Raw genomic sequence first — 22,115 nt, forward strand, 5'->3', positions numbered from 1 at the left:
AGACCCAACGCAGCCAAAAAAATAAATAAAATTTCTAAAAAATTAAAAAAAATAATGAAGTTATAAGGAAAGGTAAAAGAACCAGAATAGCAAAAACAATTTTACAAATGAATAGCAAAGTTGAAGAATTCAAACAATCTGATTTTAAGACTACTATAAAGCTACAGTAATGAAGACAGTATGGTATTGGTGAAAGTATAGACACATAGACCAATGGAACAGAATAGAATCCAGAAATAGACCCACACAAATATGACCAATTGATATTTTTCTTAAATAATAAACATTTATTTCTGACAGTCTAGGGGCTAGAAGTCTGAGAGCAGGGTGCCATCATGGATGGATTATGGTAAGACCCTCTTCCTGTTTGCACATGACTGACAACTGACTTCTCACTGTGTTCCTTACTGGTGGAAGGGGCTAGGGAGATCTATGGGGTCTCTCTCTTTTTTTCTTCCAGTTGTACTGAGATATAATTGATATACAGCACTGTGTAAATTTAAGGTATACAGAATAATGATTTGGCTTACATACATCATGAAATGATTATCACAATAAGTTTAGTGAACATCCATCATTTCACACTGACACAAAATTTTAAAATATAGAAAAAAGTTTTTTTCTGTGATGAGGGTTTAGGATTTATTCTGGTAACGACTTTCATGTATAACATACAGTGGTGTTAATTATATTTATCATGTTGTATATTACACCCTAGTACTTATTTATCTTATAATTGGAAGTTTGTACCTTCTGACCACCTTTATCAAATTCCCCCTCCCCCCATTCCCACCTCTGGTAACCAGAAATCAGATCTCTTTTTCTAAGAGTTTATTTGGTTTTGAAGAATAATTGACCTATAACACTACATTAGTTCCTATTACACAACATAGTGATTTGGTATTTCTGTACATTTTAAAATGATCACCACAATAAGTCTAGTTATAATATGTCACCATACAGAAATATTACATAGTTATTGATTATATTCCCCACAATTTACATAGCAATCTATCTCTGTCTACCCTATCTACCTGTCTGTCTATCTATCATCTATGATTGTTTTAGATGGCTGACCTCCTAAGTTCAAATGAATTTTAACAACCCTGCATTTTTACTCCCCCCACCCATGTGTACTGTTTTTGACATCATATTTTACATCTTTTTGTTTTGTGTATCCCTTAACTACTTACTGCAAATGATTTTACTACTTTGTCTTTTAACCTTCCTATTAGCTTTATACATGGCTGATTTACTACCTTTACTAATGAGATTTTTCCTTTTGTAATTGTCATGTTTCTAGGCCTTTTCTTTTTCACTTAAGAGAAGTCCCTTTAACATTTCTTGTAAACCTGGTTTGGTGGTGCTGAACTCTTTTAGTTTTTGCATGTCTGTAAAGCTTTTGATCTCTCCATCAAATGTGAATGAAAGCTTACTGGTCAGAGTATTCTTGGTTGTAGGCTTTTCCTTTCCATCACTTTAAGTGTATTGTGCCACTCCCTTCTGGCCTGCAGAGTTTCTGCTGAAAAGTCAACTGGTATCCTTATGGGAATTTACTTGTGTATAACTTGTTACTTTTCCCATGCTGCTTTTATTCTCTCTTTGTATTTAGTTTTTGTCATTTTAATTACAACGTGTCTTAGTGTGGTCCTCTTTGGGTTGATCCTCTTTGAGACTCTCTGTGCTTCCTGGACCTGGATGTCTGTTTCTTTTCTCTAATTAGGGGAGTTTTCAGCTATTATGTCTTCAGATATGTTCTCTGCCCCTTTCTCTCATCTTCTGGGATACTTATTATGCAAATGTTAGTACTCTTGATGTTGTCCCAGAGGTTCCTTAAACTGTCCTCACTTCTTTTTTTTTTCTGTTTTCTATTCAGCTGCAGTGATTTCCACTGCTCTGTCTTCTGCTGGCTGATCCGTTCCTCTGTATCATCTAATCTACTGTTGATTCCCTCTTAGTGTATTTTTCATTTCAATTATTGTATTCTTTATCTCTGTTTGGTTATTCTTTATATTTTCTAACTCTTTGTTAAAAGCATCTAGCTTCTCATTCTGCTCATCCAATCTTCTCCCGAGTTCTTTGAACATCTTTATGATCATTACCTTGAACTCTCTATTGGGTAGATTGCCTATCTTCACTTAGTTCTTCCGGGGTTTTATCTTGTTCCTTCATTTTTAACATATTCCTGTGTCACCTCATTTTGCCTGATTTACTGTTTTTATTTCTGTGTATCTGGTGGGTTGATTAAGTTTCCTGACTTTGGAGAATTAGCCTTTTGTAGGAGACTTCCCATGCATCCCAGCAGCACACTCCCCTCTGGTTACCAGAGCTATATGCTCTAGGGGTGCCCCCTATTTGGGCTGCATGGGTCCTTCAGTTATGGTGGGCTGACTACTGTGGGTGGTATGGTAGATGTGGCTGGCCCCTGGTTCTGTTGGTTGCCAGGCCCTGCCTTGTGTGGAGGCTGCTGGCCATTGGCTGGTGGGGCCGGTTTCTGGTTTGGGTGTTTGCAGGGCTGGGAGTGCTGGATCTAGTGTTGGCCTGCTGGTGGGAGGGACCAGTTCCTGACAGGTCTGGCTGTAGGGTCTGGGGTGTCCCAAAGCTGGTATTAGTCTGTTGGTGGGCAGGGCTGGGGCCCAGGGGACCCCAGGGCTAATGCCAGCTCACTGGTTGGTAGAACCAGGTTCCCAGGTCTCTGGCTACAGGGCCCTATGGGTCCCAGAGCAGGTGTCAGCCTGCTGAGAGAAGGGGCTGGATCCCAGAGCAGCTGTCTAAGGGGCCCAAGTTGTCCCAGAGCTGGTATTGGTCTGCTGATGGCTAGATCCAGGGCCTAGAGGGTCCTGGAACTGGTGCTGGCTTGCTAGTGGATGGGCTGCATCCTGGTACCACAGGCTGCAGGGCTGTGATGGTTCAGGGCTGTTGTCTGCCCACTGGTGGGTAGGGCTGGGACCCAGAGGATCTTGGGGCTGGTGCCCACACACTCATGGATGAGGCTGGGTCTCATCCCAGCCCACACATGGATGGAGCTGTATTCTGGGGTCTCTGGCTGCAGGGCCCTGGGGATTCCAGAGTTGGTATTTCAGCCTACTGATGGGCAGGGCCAGGACCAGGGTCCTGTGGCTAGTTCCTAGTCACTGTGTTTGCGTCTTCACCCAGCTAGTTGCTTGGCCTGAGGCATCCCCATACTGGTGCAGAAAGGTTGGTGGGCAGGACTAGGTCCTGGCACCAGTAGGCTAGAGGGAGGATTCCAAAATGATGCTTGCCAGCACCAGTGTCCACATGGTAGGATGAACTCTCAAAAAGGGCTGCTGCCAGTGTCTGTGTCCCCAGGATGAGCTCCAGTTGCCTCCTGCCTCTCTGGGAGGCTCTCCAAGATCAGAAGGTGGGTCTGACCCAGGCTCCTTTCAAATTACTGCTTCTGCCCCGGGTATCAGAGTGAGTGAGATTTTGTGTGCGCCCGTTAAGAGTGGAATCTCTGTTTCCCACAGTCCTCCAGCTCTCTTGAAAGGAAGCCCTGCTGGCCTTCAAAGCCAAACTTTCTGGGAGCTCATCTTCCTGGTGCAGGACGCCTGGTCTGGGGAGCCTGATGTGGGGCTTAGACCACTTACTCCTTGGGGAGAACTTCTGTATTGTAATTATCCTCCCATTTGTGAGTCACCCACCTGCAGGTATGAGTCTTGACTATACTGTGTCTCTGACCCTCCTGCCCATCTCATTGTGGTTCCTTCTTTATATCTTTAGTTGTAGAAGACCTTTTCTGCTAGTCTTCTGGTTTTTCTCATTAGTAAATCTGTAAATAGTTGTAATTTTGGTGTGCCCATGACCAATTGATTTTTGACAGAGGTGCAAATGCAATTCAACAGAGAAAGGACAGCCCTTTCAATACATGGTGCTGGAAAAATTGGATATACATACGTGAAAAGTGAACCTTGATCTACATCTCACACCATATATAAAATTAACCCCAAATGGATCATAGACCTGAAAGTAAGAGTAAAACTCTTGAGAAAACACTAGGAGAAAATCTTTGTGACCTTGGATTAGGCAAAGAGTTCTTAGATACAACACCAAAAGCACTGTCTATAAAGGAAAAATATTGATAAATTGGACTTTATAAAAATTAAAATCTGGAACATATTTGCAAAGCAGGAATAGAGACACAGATGTAGAGAACAAACATATGGATACCAAGGGGGGAAAGGGGAGTGGGATGAATTGGGAGATTGGGATTGACATATATACACTACTATGTATAAAATAGATAACTAATGAGAACCTACTGTATAGCACAGGGAAATCTACTCAGCGTTCTGTGGTGACCTAAATGGGAAGGAAATCGAAAAAAGAGGGGATATGTGTATACATATAGCTGATTCACTTTGCTGTACAGCAGAAGCTAACACAACATTGTAAAGCAACTGTACTCCAATAAAGATTAATAAAAAAATTAAAATCTATGGCTATATGAAGGACACTACAAAGAGAATGAAAGACAAGTCATACTGGGAAAAAATATTTGCACACCACATACTTAACAAAGGATTTGTATCCAGAATATATAAAGAATTTTCAAAACCTGACAAGAAAGCAAGACAACTCAATAAAAAACGTGGAAAAGTTGAACAGACACTTCACTAAAGAAGATATACAGATGACAAAAAAGCACATGAAAAAATGTTCAATATTATTAATCATTAGGGGAATGCAAATTAAAATGACAAGAAACATTACAGACCTATTAGAATTGATTAAAAAAAAAAAAACCAAGTTCTAGCAAAGATGTGGAGAAATGGGAACCTTCATACATTACTGTACAGCCACTCTGGAGAACAGTTGTGCAGTTTCTTATAAAGTTAAGCATACATTTACCATATAACCCAGCAATTCCACTTCTAAATGTTTATCCTAGAGAAATGGACACTTGTGTGAACACAAAAATCTGTACCCAAATATTTATAGTATCATTATTTGTAATTCTCCAAAATGTTACAAATCAAAGCTGGCTCAACATTTGAAAATCAGTGTAATCCACCATATTAACAAATTTAACAAGAGAAACTACATGAACTAAATGCCCTTCAGTGGGTAAATGGAACCTCACTGTGGTCCAGTCATACGGTGGAATAGTATTCAGAAATAAATAGGAACAAATGATTTGTATATGCAATAACTTGGATGAATCACCGAAGTGTTATCTTAAGCAAAGGAAGCCAATCTCAACTGGTTACATACTATACGATTATATTAATATGAAAGGCAAAACTAAAGGGACAGAGAACACATCGTGATTGCCAGGGGTTAAGGGTAAGGAGAGGGTCTGACTGCAAAGGTATTTTGGGATATTGTAATTGTTCTGTATAATGGTTGTTAAATAATCTATGCATCTACTAAAACTCATAGTACTATGTACACACACACATACACAAATTTTTTCTGTATGTAAATTTAAAAGAAAATTTTAAGTTAAAAAAAAACATAGTTTAGAATCACCCTTTTTTTTTTTTTTTAATTTTTTTAATGCTATTCTTGTCTGCTTACATTCTTTTTATTTATGTATGTATGTATGGCTTTGTTGGGTCTTCGTTTCTGTGCGAGGGCTTTCTCTAGTTGTGGCAAGCGGGGGCCACTCTTCATCGCGGTGCGGGGGCCACTCTTCATCGCGGTGCGCGGGCCTCTCACCATCGCGGCCACTCTTGTTGCGGAGCACAGGCTCCAGACGCGCAGGCTCAGTAGCTGTGGCTCACGGGCCCAGTTGCTCCGCGGCATGTGGGATCTTCCCAGACCAGGGCCCGAACCCGCGTCCCCTGCATTGGCAGGCAGACTCTCAACCACTGCGCCACCAGGGAAGCCCCTAGAATCACCTTTTAAAATCCTACCCTTGACCTCAATAATTCCTCAAAACACTATACCATTTTTCTGCTTTCAGAAAATATAGTTGTTTATTGTCTCTATTTCCTTGCTTACCATTCACTCTTTAATATATATATATATATATATATTTTTTTAATTCTGAAACATTCAGCAGCATAATACACATGATTAAAAGATCAAGGAGTGGAAGGATTTATAATTAAAAACCAAAAAACAAAAAACAGTCTCCATCCCACTTGCTTTCTTCGCATTCTAGATCCAGCTCCCCAGAAACAAATGCTTTAAATCTTTTCTATGTTTAATTTCTTTGGTGATTACAATTATACCTCTAAATAATATGCTTATATTTTCCTTTCTCAATTAATCAAATTTAGATGTTATCCTCTGACTTTCTGCTATGATAGATGAGGACCTGTATCACCCTTCACTTCTGCTGGCCACCTTCTCCCTGGATTTGATAGTTTTAAGATGGTTTTTATTTACTGTGTTTTTTACCCTTATAATCTTAAGCAGTATATTTAATCACATATTTCTTGTTCCAACAAGTTTTATCAGTATCTCTTGACTTTGTAGGATATTAGCACTTCTACCTTTCCCTCTACCTTTTCTCTCCCTTCCCTTTTCATGTCTGTCAGCTGTAACTTTACATTTCTAGCATTGCAATTAGATAAATTACTTTATATTCTATAACTATGATTAAAACGTCCATATTGTCTTATAGAAGTTGAATTTATAAGTTGAAACCAATTTAAAATACATTTATATTACTGTAACTTTATAAATATTGTTCACTGAAAGTCCTAGTAATGTGCTTGGATTATATTCCTCTTAAGGTCCAGGATCATGTTTCTAGAAAATGTTGCTAGCATTAACTAATTCTTGACAACATTTTTATTAGAACCCATTAACGTTTTGTTCCAAATTGGACCAATTGCTTTTTAGTCCTTTGAATTCAGTTTTTTCATTTTACTTTTTCCTTCGAACTTCTGGGATTTTCCATACCTTTGTATTCCTCACCTTCTGCTTTCTTTGTTTTCACTCTTATTTTGCTGGAGCACATACTCAGGTAACTTCTCAGAAAGTATACATGTGAGAAAAACTTTCCAAATATTTGCATGATATGATTTTACCTGCCTATTTCTTGATAACTGAATATAGAATTCTAGGTTTAAAATAATTTTTCCCCAGAACTGCAAAGATCTTTTTCCAATATGTCCTAGCGTTCGATGTTGGTGAAAAGATTATTGCTATACTGAATCTTTCCTTGTGACCATTTTCCCTTTGGAAGCATTTGGGAATGTCTCTTGAAAATTTTATGTGATGTGTCTAAGTATAGAGTTTTTTTGTTTGGTGGTTTTTTAAAAAAATATTTATTTATTTATTTATTTTGGCTGCACCGTGTCTTAGTTGCAGCCACATGGGATCTTCATTGTGGCATGAAGTATCTTTAGTTGCAGCATGCAGACTTCTCAGTTGCAGCATGCATGCAGGATCTAGTTCCCTGACTAGGGATGGAACCCGGGCCCCCTGCATTAGGAATGTGGAGTCTACCCACTGGACCACCAGGGAAGTCCCTGAGTTTTTTCCTTTGATCTTCTTTAGCAGTTAGGGGGTCTTTCAATTTGAAGAGTTCTTTTCCTGTTTAGCTCTGAGAAATTTTTAAATTTTTTATTTCCTCTCCTCCATTTTCTCTTCTTTCTTTCTGAAATTCTTATTGTTTATATATTTGGCCTCTTGGATTTTATTCTCTGTGATTCTTACTTTTTTTCTAAACTGATTTTATCTTTAATACCCTCTTTTAAGTTTTTTTATTTCTGAATAATATTTTTAACTAAGAAGAATGTTCTTATTTTCTGAAAGTGCTTCTTTCTCAGCATCCTGTTTTTGTCTTATGAGTTCAGTATCTCCTAAACTTCTCTGAAAGAACAGATCATAATTTTTAAAGTTCTCTTTTTTATCTTGATTGTTTCTATGTTTATCATAGGTTTTATTATGCTGTAGATTTTCTTCAAATATCTGGTGCTCTTTGGTTGTGCATTCACACTGAAGAATGAGGGAATAAGAAGAATGACAAAACTTTTTATACATGGATGAAGATTGTTAACTTCAGGCTTCACTTTTTTTAAATAAATAGATAAATTTATTTATCTATTTACTTATTTGCTTTAGTCTGCGTTGGGTCTTCGTTGCTGTGTGCGGGCTTTCTCTGGTTGCAGCGAGCAGGGGCTATCCTTCGTTGCAGTGAGCAGACTTCTCATTGAGGTGGCTTCTCTTTGTGGTGATTTCTCTAGGTGCGGGCTTCGGTAGTTGTGGCACACAGGTTCAGTAGTTGTGGCTCATGGGCTCTAGAGCACAGGCTCAGTAGTTGTGTGCATGGGCTTAGTTGTTCGGCGGCATGTGGGATCTTCCCGGACCAGGGATTGAACCTGTGTCCCCTGCATTGGCAGGCAGATTCTTAACCAGTGTGCCACCAGGGAAGCCCCAGGCTTTACTTTTAAGACTTTGCCACTTACTAGCTATGTAATCTTGGGCAAGTATTTAAACACTCTGTCTAATGTGAAAAAAAATGGCATGATATGTTCTTTATTGTTTTGTTATAAGTATTAAAATGTAATGCATGTAAAGTGCTTAGAACAATGCCTAGGGTATATCAAACACTTATGTAATGTTTAATATTATTAAGGAAGGTGGGCTGGCAGGAAGCTAGCTCTTTTGCTTGGAACACAAACAAAAACGAGACTCAGGAAAGCATTACTCTGAGGCATCAAAACTTGTATTTGCTGCCCTGGAGCTCCCCATGTTTCATTCATTTTCTTTAAACAGTCCTTTGAACTTCTGCTTGAGAATAATCACTGGGTTGTATCATGGTACAAACAGATCTTCAGTAATCCTCCTGTTTTCAACACTGCTTCTTATTCCCGTCCTCCATAGTCTCCCTCACAGCGCCTGCTCCAGGTTCTGCCAGGCAGACCACTCCTACTGTAATGTCTTTCTCAAGTAGCCCAGACTACGCTACTCTTAGTTTCTCACGTTGACACGCTTGCATCTGCTTTCTTGTTTTCAGATGTTTATTGAATCACGTTTCCTTCTTGGATACTCTTTTATTTTTCCTATTGTGAATTTATTAATTTTTATTGTTTAAATATCACTTTAATATGACTTCAGAACACTGTCTCTAAATATAGTCACATTGGGGGTTAGAGCCTCAATAAATGAATTTTGGAGGGTACAGTTCAGTTTATAGCCTTTATCAATGACAAAAACCAGTTTGACACAATGTGATCCAATAGTACTACCACATTAATACGAAATTCTTGTTCTTTCAGACTATAAAGCAAAGTTCAACTAAAACAGGGTGTTTATTCTGGTAGAATCTGCATGAGATTTTTACCAAGGTTATGGAAATACATATTTGATTTTTGTTGTGATGACAGATACTCAAATTAGTTGAGTATTAGTTACAAAAATAGTAAACTCAATAAAAGTTTACTATTTAATACAAATATAAAACCATTTTGTGGATAACTAATACCTTACCTTCTCTCCAGTCAGAATATGAAACATAATTTCTATTTCTTTTGTCCAAAAAAACATCACTTTGCTTTTTAAATTCTCCAGTAATTTGTCAACATTTTTGTTTTACAGACATGGCAGGCAGGTTTTATACATGGATAAGAAGTCCACAGAACGCAGAAGTTCTGAAGATGCCAGGACCGGCAGAAGTGGAGGTAGGAATTTTACTTGCTTTAAGACCTTTTGTGTAATTTTAAGTGCATTTTAGGGGGCTTCCCTGGTGGCACAGTGGTTAAGAATCTGCCTGCCAATGCAGGGGACACGGGCTCGAGCCCTGGTCTGGGAAGATCCCACATGCCGTGGAGCAACCAAGCCCGTGAGCCACAACTACTGAGCCTGCGCGTCTGGAGCCTGTGCTCCGCAACGGGAGAGGCCGCGACGGTGAGAGGCTCGCACACCGCGATGAAGAGTGGCCCCCGCTCGCCGCAACTGGAGAAAGCCCTCGCACAGAAATGAAGACCCAACACAGCCAAAAATAAATTAATTAATTTTTTTAAAAAGTGCATTTTGTAAATTATTTTGTTTCTCACTCATTTGTTGCTAATATTTGAGAGAATGATTGTGTTACATTTTATATCATTCGAAGGTAAACACAAACACAAGGAAAGAAAGCAAAAGCAAAACCACCACCGATCCCGACATAGATCATCAACATCTCATTCTTCAGATGACTATGTGTTTCCTTCTCTTACATCATCTTCAGGAAGCCAGACGGATTCATGTGTCAAAGGTATGTTTATCACCCTGTTAACAGGGTTTTCATTTATAAGTTAGATGATCTAGAAAAAAATTCATTAAAACTCCTTCATAACTTCTGTTTATTCAACAGACTAATACCCACTGTGTGCCAGGCATAATGGTAAGCATGGCATGGTCCCTTCAGCCAAGGAACTTTTAAGGTACTGGACAGTAAAGACAAACTAATAGTCCATTACAGTGCAGATGAGTGCTATGACTTGGTATGCACATGTTAAGGGGACAAGGAAAGGCTTTGGAGAGGAAATGATATCTGAATTGAGAATTGGAAGATGAATAGCCATTTTCTAGACAAAGCAAGGGAAGTGGAATTCAGGAAGGTTTATTACACGTTAAAGGAATTGCATGTGCTAACCATTGTTGACATATGTGTTTCTGATTCTTTCTCAAGTAATATTATCACACATCTATTTCTTGATTTATCAGTGGACTAATCAGAGTTCTTCGTTGTAAGCAAAGAAAACTGGCTCTGGCTGATTTAAATGGAAAAGGAATTTATTGAAAGGATATTGAATAACTCACTCATAATTGCCAAGAAGCCTAGAGAACTAATCTCTGAATGTGAATAGGAACAAAGTGAAACTTGGCAGCTAGAACTGCAGGCAAAGTCAAACCACTGGTAAGGGCACACTGCCACTCCTGAACCTGGATGCGTCAACTTGCATTGTCCTGGTCGCTACATGCCGCCGCTGAAGAATGGATTCTTCACCATCTCTGCTTCTTGGTGTCACTAGCTCCTAGGCAGTATTGACTTTGCCTAGATCACATGTCCATGTGCTAGCTGCCTAGGAAACTGGGAAAGCAAGTATTGACCTTTTCAGCATTGACGGCAGGAGGCATGTAGAGAAGTATTCACCAGACATAGGAGGGAGAATCAGATGCTGGGCAGTCAAAATACAGCAAATGTTCTCCACATTCAACTCTAGACAATATCTATCATCTAGCTCACAAATTACTCCTTTGTCTCACCTACCTATATCTTTTCAGTGTTTGTTATTTGTATTATAATTAATTTTTCTATTAGTTAATTTGGTATCAATAAATTTTATACCTGTAATTCTACTTTTTGTTTCATCAACTTCAGTCCATTATTTTACTCTCTTTTATATAGGTAACGCTACCCTTTCCTCCATCTTTTCTCCCCATTGTCTTTTTTTTTTTTTAACATTTCCAGTAGTTAACATCTATAACCAAAACAAACTTTCATTTTCTCTCCATAGATTTACTTTAAAGTTTCCAAACCAGTAATCAGCATTTAAATTATTATCACCAAATAAATATTGTTACTGCAGTGCCAAGTCATGTGCTAGGATTACATTTCCCTTTCATGAGTCTAATATCATGATTACTGGAATTCTCAAAGGAGAATGTTTCTAGATGTAGGTACATCATCAAGTACATTTATATTCCACCAGTTGCCTCAAACCGTGCCATGTCTTAGTATCGCTTCATATTGGAACCATGACTTTCTTGTACAGTCTTTATTTTTCTTAGACTTTCTAGTCCTACCATTTTTTTTTTTAATTGACAGAAGGATAATGTGACTTCACCATAATAAAAAGATTTTGCATCCTTTCAAACATACTGTTCCATGGAGTTCATGTTTTTCGCCTGGAGATGTTCTTGCCTGCCTATTGCAAATTGGACTACTTTGTACCCCAAAGGCCTGAAAGATAGCTGTCATCCTAGGATTTCCTCTCACTGGTCTTCTGGGTTGGATTTATTGTTTATTAGATCCATGTCTTCCTATCTCTTGGTTTTCTGCCTTAACTGTTAGAGTACACTGTCAAATAACTTTTCCAAAATATATGTCTAAAAGGTAAACTGAGTCTTTGCATATCTCAGAATGTCATTATTCTCCCCCACACTAGTTTGAAAACAATTACCCCTAATTCTGGTTTCCAGAGGCAGTAACTTCATTCTCTCTTAACAGTATGTTTTGATATCTATCTCCAAATCTTTTTTTTTTTTTTTTAATATTTTACTCTTTTTTTTTTTTTTAATAATTCTTTATTTTATTTATTTTTATTTTTGGCTGTGTTGGGTCTTCGTATCTGTGCGAGGGCTTTCTCCAGTTGCGGCAAGCGGGGGCCACTCTTCATCGCGGTACGCGGGCCTCTCACTATCGCGGCCTCTCTTGTTGCGGAGCACAGGCTCCAGACGCGCAGGCTCAGCAATTGTGGCTCACGGGCCTAGTTGCTCCGCGGCATGTAGGATCTTCCCAGACCAGGGCTCGAACCCGTGTTCCCTGCATTGGCAGGCAGATTCTCAACCACTGCACCACCAGGGAAGCCCCGTCTATCTCCAAATCTTAAAATAACCTTTAAAGAACCGGTTTTAGGTTCTATGGAAGGTAAGAATTTAGCTGCTTCTTTTTACTTCCCCCACCAAATTCACTTCCTTTCTCCCATCCTTCTAAATAGGATTTCATTATCATAACTGAAAATTTCACTATTCAAGAATTTCATTATTATGACTTTTTAAATGCTGTTCACAACTGAGCCATACAATGGTTTCCTTTCTAGCACAACATTTTGTTTTCTTTTCACTTAATAATTATCTTTTAAAAACTTTGTTTCATTTTCTGTGTTTGTGACATATAATAGTAGTCTAAATTGCCTTTCAAAATGTTCAAACACATTAGGTACACTGTTAATTTCAGTTTGGGGATTCTGTCCTGGATCCTTTTAACATGCTCCATCTGAAATTACTGCTCTCTAGGCCTGTTAAACACCTGGGAAGTTAGAATCTTTCATCTTCATTCTGAGATTTCCTTTACCTCTCTCTTCAGTTTGATCACCTGTTTTCTGGATTTTGTGGGTTTTTTTCTTCTTTTGTTTTCTCCTTTATTTTATTGGAACATCTCTCCTAGTAACTTCTAGGAAAAAGAAGGACATTTAAGTCCTATTCTGTTTGTAGTTGTGGGTTTATGCCTGTAAATGAATTTCCTTTATTGACTTCTGCTTCCACTGAGATGAGAGGTTAGTAGCAAACCAGTGCTTCCACCATAAACAACTAGATAAAATGAAGAAAAGTATCTGTTTAAAGGAATAAAGAGCTGCTAAGGCAATGAGAACTAGAGGGATTAAGAATCTAGAGAGGAAAGAACTATGGAGAGGTAAAATGATACAAAGATTAGAGTTTGGGACTCACCAGGGGCTGGAGAATACAATAGGCCCTCTGTTGAAAACACAGGAGGGCAGGGATGAATCAGAGGTAAATTGAGCCTTACTAGGACTGTAATATCATCTCAGTACAGCCCCTGACTGGGTTTAGATGATCATCCATCATTCTATTTGCCTAGTGGAAGAAGGGTGAATCATCCTGGGAGGAAGATAACATCATCTAGAGCCTCTAGAATTTTGTAACACAAAATACCTTTCAGTAAAAAATGACTAGATATTCTAACATGACTAAAGAACAAGATTAGGCTACAGGTAACCCAGATATTTGACTTACCTGACAATGAATTTTACATAATTATGATTAATATGTTCAAGAAAGTAGAGATTTATAAACTCTAAAAATAATCAAATGAAAATTTTGGAATAACAAGTGCATTATTTAAAATTAACAATTTAGATAGATTTTCCAGCAGATTAAACAAAAGACAGAATTAGCAAACTGGAAGTCAAATCAAGAGAAAGAAAAAAGTATAGAAGATACAGAAGAGAGCATCAAAAACATGTGAGACACAGTGAAAAGGTCTAACGTAGAATTGGAATCTAAGAAAGAGAGAAGAATGAGGAAAAAGAAATATTTGAAGAGAATAATGGCCAGATGTTTTCCAAAACATGAAAAACCTCAACTACAGATTCAAGAAACTTTGAATCCCCAAAGCTGGATAATACAAAAAGAAAATCACATAGAGAACTTTCATTTCCAATCAGGAATATGGTTGTCTCTTACAGCATGGAGTGGTTAATATGGCAGCAGGCTAATAATCTCCTTTCCCGTTTTCTCATTGAAATAATTCATTTTTTATCTTTCCCAATAAAGTGTTGATATTTAGTAGATGCATTCACGTAGTTCTTGTTGATAAGCATAACACCTTATGCTTTCTAGATTAAATAGAAGTTGGATTCTAGTGGACTCACAGGAATATTTTCCCTCATATGGGCTCCTAAGTGCCACGTATTTATAATACTGGGATACAATTAAATAATTAATTTAATTTTTTAATAATTAATTTTAAATTAAATAATTAATAATTCATTTGTATTTTGTAAGACTTTTCCAACCAGCATAATAAAGTTAATTAAACTATCAATCTTGAGTTTGGATCAAGATAGTAGGAGGATGTGGAGCTCAACTCCCCCCACGAACACATCAAAAATACATCTAAATGTGAAACAACTTTCACTGCAAACTAACTGGAAACTGGCAGACGGACTCCTGTAAACCAAGGTTGTAAGAGATACACATGTAACCTGGTAGAAAGGGAAGAAATATGATTGGGTCAAAACTTATGCCCCTGCAAGGGAACTCAGAGGCAAAAGGAGATTACACAGGAAGACCCCTGCCCTGGGGAGTGAGTAGTTCAAGTCACAGATTTGGTGCCCCAGTCCTGGGATCCTGTGTGGGGGAGACAAGCCCCCTTGGCTGGTTGGAGGACTGCTGGGACTAACAGAAGCGTGGTGGGAAGCTTGGATTCTGCTCATGAAGGGTGCATGTGCGCTGGCTTGCCTGCAGGGTAGGGTGCAGAGAGGTCTGCTCTAGAGTCTATAGAGTTTCCCACAACCACCTTGCCACGTGCTTGCCAACTCAAGCAAGCACTTTGGCTCTGCTGAGTCCATGTCACAGTGCAACACTGGATCTGGGGCAGCCATGACCAGGGAAAAGACTCGACCACGGGACACAGAGGTGACCCAGTCCCAGAGCTGAGCCTGGGTGAGGTAGCGGAGGCCATTATTGGCACTGACTCAAGCAACATCTCAGAAGCAGTCCAGATCTCTGACGCTGGTGGCTCTACCACAGCCCTATACGTGCTGAAAGTCTACATGGAGCCCACCTGCCCCGCAGAGTAGTTCCACAACAGGGCGGTGGTGGTGGAGGCTGGTGGCAGTGATTGGCTGTAAGGGACAAGGAGATTTGCACCTGAGGCTACGTCTGAGCAGAGCCACAGGTGCATGCACATGCAGCGCATTGGACCTCTGTCTGTGGCCAACCCAAGCCAAGAGCCCACACAAATCCCACTTGCTTTAGCACTAACCCCCCTGGGGCAAGCGTCTTGGTCCAAGGAGAGGGAAAAAACACACACTTAAAGGGAACAAAGCCAGCTTGGGCCCGGCCCTCAGGGCTTCTGTACCAGCAACTTGGAATCTGACTCCACCCACAATAGGGCAGTGACAGCCACTAAGCAGAGGTGAAGTCCCGCCTCATACCTGGTACCAGCTTTAGCCCCTCAATCTCTAGCCTCACCCCCTACCAAGGTGACAGCTTGGTACATCCAGCACACCCAGGAAAGACATAACTTGCATCCACATCAAATCCAGGTTTCCCACCAAAGGCATTGGGCACAGGCAGTCTGTATAGGAATGCTCTCACATAAGAACACTCTCTCAAGACCACAATAGGTAACTGTTTTGCCTAAATTCATAGAGGTAGAGAAAGTTAATCAAAATGAAAAGGCAGAGGGATTACTCTCAATTTAATGAGTGAGAGAAAACCCCTGGAAAAAAATAAATAATGAAATAGAAATAAACAATTTACCAGGTAAAGAATTCAAAGCATTGGTGATAAATGTTAACTGACCTAGGGAAAAGAATTGATGTATACAGGGAACACTTTAACAAGGAACTAGAAAATATAAAAAAGACCCAATCAGAAATGAAGAATTCAATAGCTGAAGTAAAAAATACACTAGAAGGAATGAATTGCATGCTAAGTGGTACAGAAGAACACATAAGTGATCTGGAATATAGAATAATGGAAATCATCCAATCAAAATAGCAAAAAGAATAATTAAAAAAAAATGAAAACGAGATCTCTGAGATAATATTAAGCATATCAGCATTCGCATTTTAGGGGTCCCAGAAGGAAAAGAAAGAAGGGGATCAAAAATGTATTTGAGGAAATTATGGCTGGAAACTTCTCAAACCTGAGGAAGGAAACAGATATCCAGGTACAGGAATCTCAAAGGGTCCCAAGCAGACCAACACCAAGACATGGCATAATTAAAATGGCAAAAGTTAAAGATAGAGAATTCTTAAGGCACCAAGAAAATAACCCAAAGAGTCATATTCAAGGAAACCTCCATAAGGCTGTCAGCTGATTTCTCTGCAGAAACTTTGCCGGCCAGAAGGGAGTGGTGTGATATATTCAAAGTGCTGAAAGTGAAAAATCTGCAACCTGGGATACTTTAACCAGCAAGATTATCATTTAGAATAGAAGGAGAGATAAAGAACTTCTCAGACAAGCAAAAACTAAGAGTTCATCAATACTAAACCTATCCTAAAAGAAATGTAGAAGAGTCTTCTCTAAGTGGAAAAGAAGAATCTATAGGAAAGGTAAAATCCCACTAGGAAAGGTAAATATACAGTAATGACTGAGGATAAACCACTTAAATACACCAGTATGAAGATTGAAAGACAAAGAATTGTAAAAGCAACTGTAACTACAATAAACAATTAAATGTTGGGGAGGAGTGTAAAAATGTAGGTCTTTTAGAATGTGTTTGAACTTAAATGACTACCAGTTTAAAACAAGACATATATAGTTATAGGTCAAAACAGAGGGAAGTTTATCGAGATACAGGCCTTCCTCAAGAAACAAAAAAAATCTCAAATAAACAACCTAACCTACCACCTAAAGGAATTAAAAAATTAAAGAAAAGGCCAAAGTCAGCAGAAGGAAGGAAATAATAAAGATCAGAGAGGAAAACATAAAATAGAGATTAAAAAATAGAAAAGAGCAGTGAAACCAAGAGCTGTTGTTTTGAAAAAATAAACAAAATTGATAAACTTTTAGCTAGGCTCAGGAAGAAGAGAGAGGACCCAAATAAACAAAATAAGAAATGAAAGAGGAGAAATAAAAGCCAATACCACAGAGATACAAAAATCATGAGCGAATACTTTGAACAGTTATATGCCAACAAATTAGACAACCTAGAAAAAATGGACAAATTTCCAGAAACGTACAACCTGCCAAGACTGAATCAAGAAGAAACAGACAATTTGAACACACTGATCACTAGTAGTGAGATTGAATTTGTAATAAGAAAAACTCCCGAGCAAACAAAAGTCCAGGACTGGACAGCTTCACAGGGGAATTCTACCAAACATATAATGAAGAGCTAATACCTGTCCTCCTCAAAGTATTACAAAAAAATCGAAGAAGATGGAACACTCCCAAATGCATTCTATGAGGTCACCATCACCCCCCAAAACCAGACAAAGACACTACAAAAAAAAAAAGAAAATTAAAGGCCAATATTTCTGATGAACATCGATGCAAAAATCCTCAACAAAATATTAGCAAATCAACCCTCTAAGATCAGGAACAAGACAAGGATGCCCACTGTTGCCACTTATATTCAACATAGTTTTGGAAGTCCTAGCCATAGCAATCAGAGAAGAAAAAGAAAAGGAATCCAAATTGGAAAGGAAGAAGTAAAAGTATCACTGTTTGCAGATCTCATGATACTATGCATAGATAATCCTAAAGATACCACCAGAAAACTACTAGAGCTCATCAATAAATTCGATAAAGTTGCAGGATACAAAATTAATATACAGAAATCTGTTGCATTTTTATACATTAACAATGAACTATCAGAAATAGAAATTAAGGAAACAATCCCATTTACCATAGCATCAAAAAAGAACGAAATACCTAGGAATAAACCTACCTAAGGAAGCAAAAAATATATACTCCAAAAGCTATAAGATGCTGATGAAAGAAATTGAAGGCAACACAAACAGATGGAAAGATATACCATGTTCTTGGACTGGAAGAATCAATATTGTTAAAATGACCATACTACCCAAGGCAATCTACAGATTCAATGTAATCCCTATCAAAATACCAGTGGCATTTTTCACAGAGCTACAACAAATAATTTTAAAATTTATATGGAAACACAAAAGACCCCAAATAGCCAAAACAATCTTGAGAAAGAGGAACAGCACTGGAGGAATCGGGCTCCGTGGCTTCGGACTATACTACAAAGCTACAGTAACCAAAACAGTATGGTATGGTCACTAAAACAGACACATAGATCAATGGAACAGGATATAAAGCCCAGAAATCAACCCACACACTTATGGTCAGTTAATCTATGACAAAGGAGGCAAGAATATACAATGGAGAAAAGACAGTCTCTTCAATAAGTGGTGCTGGGAAAACAGGACAGCTACATGTAAAAGAATGAAATTAGGACATTCTCTAACACTGTATACAAAAATAAACTCAGGAATTCCCTGGCAGTCCAGTGGTTAGGACTGTGTGCCTTCACTGACAAGGACACTGGTTTGATCCCTTGTCAGGGGACTAGGATCCTGCAAGCTGCACAGTGCGGCCAAAAATGAAACAATAACAAAAATAAACTCAAAATGGATTAAAGACCTCAATGTAAGATCGGATACTATAAATCTCCTAGAGGAAAACATAGGCAGAATACTCTGACATAAATCACAGCAATATTTTTTTGGATCTGTCTCCTAGACTGATGGAAACAAAAGCAAAAACAAACAAGTGGGACCTAGTTAAACTTAAAAGGTTTTGCACAGCAAAGGAAACCATTGACAAAATGAAAAGACAATCTATGGAATGGAAGAAAATATTTGCAAGAGATGCAACCAACAAGGGCTTAATTTTCAAAATATACAAACAGCTTATACAGCTCAACATCAAAACAACAAACAACCCAATCGAAAAATGGTCAGAAGACCTAAACAGACATTTCCCCAAAGAAGATATATAGATGGCCAACAGCCGCATGAAAAGATGCTCAACATCACTAATTATTAGAGAAGTGCAAATCAAAACTACAATGAGGTATCACCTCATACTGGTCAGAATGGCCATCATAAAAAGTCTACAAATAATAAATGCTGGAGAGAGTGTGGAGAGAAGAGAACCCTCCTACACTGTTGGTGGGAATGTAAATTGGTACAGCCACTATAGAAAACACTATGGAGTTTCCTTAAAAAATTAAAAAGAGTTACCATATGATCCAGCAGTCCCACTCCTGGGCATATATCTGGAAAAGGTGAAAACACGAATTCAAAAAGATACATGAACCCCAATGTTCATAACAGCACTATTTACAATAGCCAAGACATGGAAGCAACCTAAATGTCCATGGACAGATGAATGGATAAAGAAGATGTGGTATGTATATACAATGGAATATTGCTCAGCCATAGAAAAGAATGAAATAATGCAATGTGCAGCTACATGGATGGACCTAGAGATTATCGTACTAAGTGAAGTAAGTCAGACAGAGAAAGACAAATATCATATGATATCACTTATATGTGGAATCAAAAAAATGATACAAATGAACTTATTTACAAAATAGACATATAGTCATGGACATAGAAAACAAACTTATGGTTACCAAAGGAGAAAGTGGGGGGTGTGGGGGGAGGATAACTTAGGAATTTGGGATTAACAGGTAAACACTACTGTATATAAAATAGATAACAACAAGGACCTCTACTGTATAGCACAGGGAACTATATTCAATATCTTGTAATAACCCATAATGGAAAAGATCTGAAAAAATATATGTACATATAACTGAATCACTTTGCTATACACTTGAAACATTTTCAACAACTGTACTTCAATAAAAAAATTAGCAAATTGAATCCCACAATATATAAAAAGGATTGTACACTATGATTAAGTTGGATTTATTCCAGGGATGTAAGGATGGTTCAACATCAACAAAAGGAAGGATAAAAATCACATGGTTATCTTAATAGATGCAGAAAGAGCATTTGACAAAATTTCACATCCATTCATGATAAAAAAGTCTTACCAAAGTGAGTACAGAGGAACATATCTCAACATAATAATGGACATTTATGACAGTTCCAGAGCTAACATCATACTCAACAGTGAAAAGTTGAAAGCCTTCCCACTAAATTCAGGAGTAAGACAGGGATGCCCACTCTCACACTTCTATTCAACATAGTATTGAAAGTTCTAGCCACAGCAGTCAGACAAGAAAAAGAAGCAAAAGTCATCAAAATTGAAAGAGAAGTAGAACTGTCATTATTTGCAGACAGCATGATAGTTTATATAGAAAAACCTAAAATCTCCACCCCCAAATTATTAAAACTAATAAATGAATTCAGCAAAGTTGCAGGACAGAAGATTAATATACAGAAATCTGTTGCTTTTCTATATAATAACAATGAACTATCAGAAAGAGAAAGTTTTTAAAAATCCCATTTAAAATCGCATCAAAAAGAATAAAATACCTAGGAATAAACTTAATGAAGGAGGTGAAAGATTCTGAAAACTATAAAACATTGATGAAGGAAATTGAAGGTTATACAAAGAAGTGGAAAGTTATCCCATGCTCTTGGATTAGAAGAATTAATATTGTGAAAATGGCCATACTACCCACAGCAATCTACAGATTTAATGCAATCTCTATCAAAACACCCATTACATTTTTCACAGAACTAGAATAAATAATCCTAAAATTCGTATGGAACCACAAAAGACCCCAAATTGCCAAAGCAACCTTGAGAAAAAAGAACACAGTTGGAGGTACCACCTACCCAGACCTCAGACTATAGTATAAAGCAACAATAATCAAAATAACATGGTTCTGACACAAAAACAGATATATAGATCAATGGAACACAATAGAGACCCTAGAAATAAACCCACACACCTATGGTCAATTAATCTATGACAAAGGAGGCAAGAATATACAATGGAGAAAAGACAGTCTCTTCAGTCGGTGCTGGGAAACTGGATAGCTATATTTAAAACAATGAGATTAGAATATTTCCTCATACCATAAACAAAAATAAACTCAAAATGTATTGAAGCCCTAAATTTGAGATCTGAAACCATAACATTCCTAGAAGAGAACATAGGCAGAACACTGTCTGACATAAATCGTAGCAATATTTTTTTGGATCTTTCTTCTAAAGCAAAGGGAATAAAAGCAAAAATTAACATATGGGACCTAAATAAACTTAAAGGCATTTGCACAGCGAAGGAAACCATTGACAAAACGTAAAAACAAAACAACATACAGAATGGGATAAAATGTTTGCAAGGGATATGACTGACAAGGGGTTAATATCCATAATATACAAACAGCTCATACAACTCAATATCCAAAAACAAACAAACAAACAAACAAACCCAATCAAAAATGAGCAGAAGACCTGAATAGACATTTCTCCTAAGAGGACATACAGATGGCTAACAGGCACATGAAAAGATGCTCAACATTGCTAATTATTAGAGAAATGCAAATTGAACAACAATGAGATATCAGCTCACACCTGTCAGAAAAGCTATCATCAAAAAGTCTATAAATAACAAATGCCAACATTCCATTGGTGCAGCCACTATGGAAAACACTATGGAGGTTCTTCAAAAAACTAAAACTACAACTACCATATTATCCAGCAATTCCACTCCTGGGTTTATATCTGGAAAAAACAAAAACACTAATTCAAAAAGATACAGGCACCCCAATGTTCATAGCAGCACTATTTACAATAGCCGAGATATGTAAGCAACCCAAGTGGCCATCAACAGATGAATGGACAAAGAATATGTGATATATATATATATACATATATATATATATATATACATACACACACACACACACACACACACACACTGGAATATTACTCAGCAATAAAAATGAAATTTTGCCATTTGCAGCGATGTGGATGGACCTAGAAAATATTATGCTTAGTGAAATAGGC

General features: G+C 37.9%; 1 protein-coding gene across 7 annotated transcripts in view; it reads left to right on the plus strand.

Annotated features, from left to right (window-relative positions):
- Positions 1-22,115, plus strand: part of LOC309632836 (uncharacterized protein) — a 58,784-nt gene that overhangs the window by 4,709 nt on the left and 31,960 nt on the right. For 3 of the 7 annotated variants that reach the window (XR_014247082.1, XR_014247083.1, XR_014247084.1), the window contains exons 2-3: positions 9,517-9,599; positions 10,031-10,174. Coding sequence is in view for 4 of the 7 variants with exons in the window: in XM_082400765.1 (XP_082256891.1) it covers positions 9,539-9,599; positions 9,701-9,825; positions 10,031-10,174; positions 10,274-10,303 (360 nt within the window). In the remaining 3 variants the exon portion in view is untranslated. Of the gene's footprint in view, positions 1-305; positions 350-9,516; positions 9,600-9,700; positions 9,826-10,030; positions 10,175-10,273; positions 10,304-22,115 lie in introns of all 7 variants that reach the window. The other 4 variants (XM_082400767.1, XM_082400768.1, XM_082400766.1 and 1 more) reach the window with 3 other exon arrangements.

The sequence above is a fragment of the Balaenoptera borealis genome (assembly GCF_965194805.1).
Source record: "Balaenoptera borealis genome assembly, chromosome: 1".
Classification (NCBI taxonomy): Eukaryota; Metazoa; Chordata; class Mammalia; order Artiodactyla; family Balaenopteridae; genus Balaenoptera; species Balaenoptera borealis.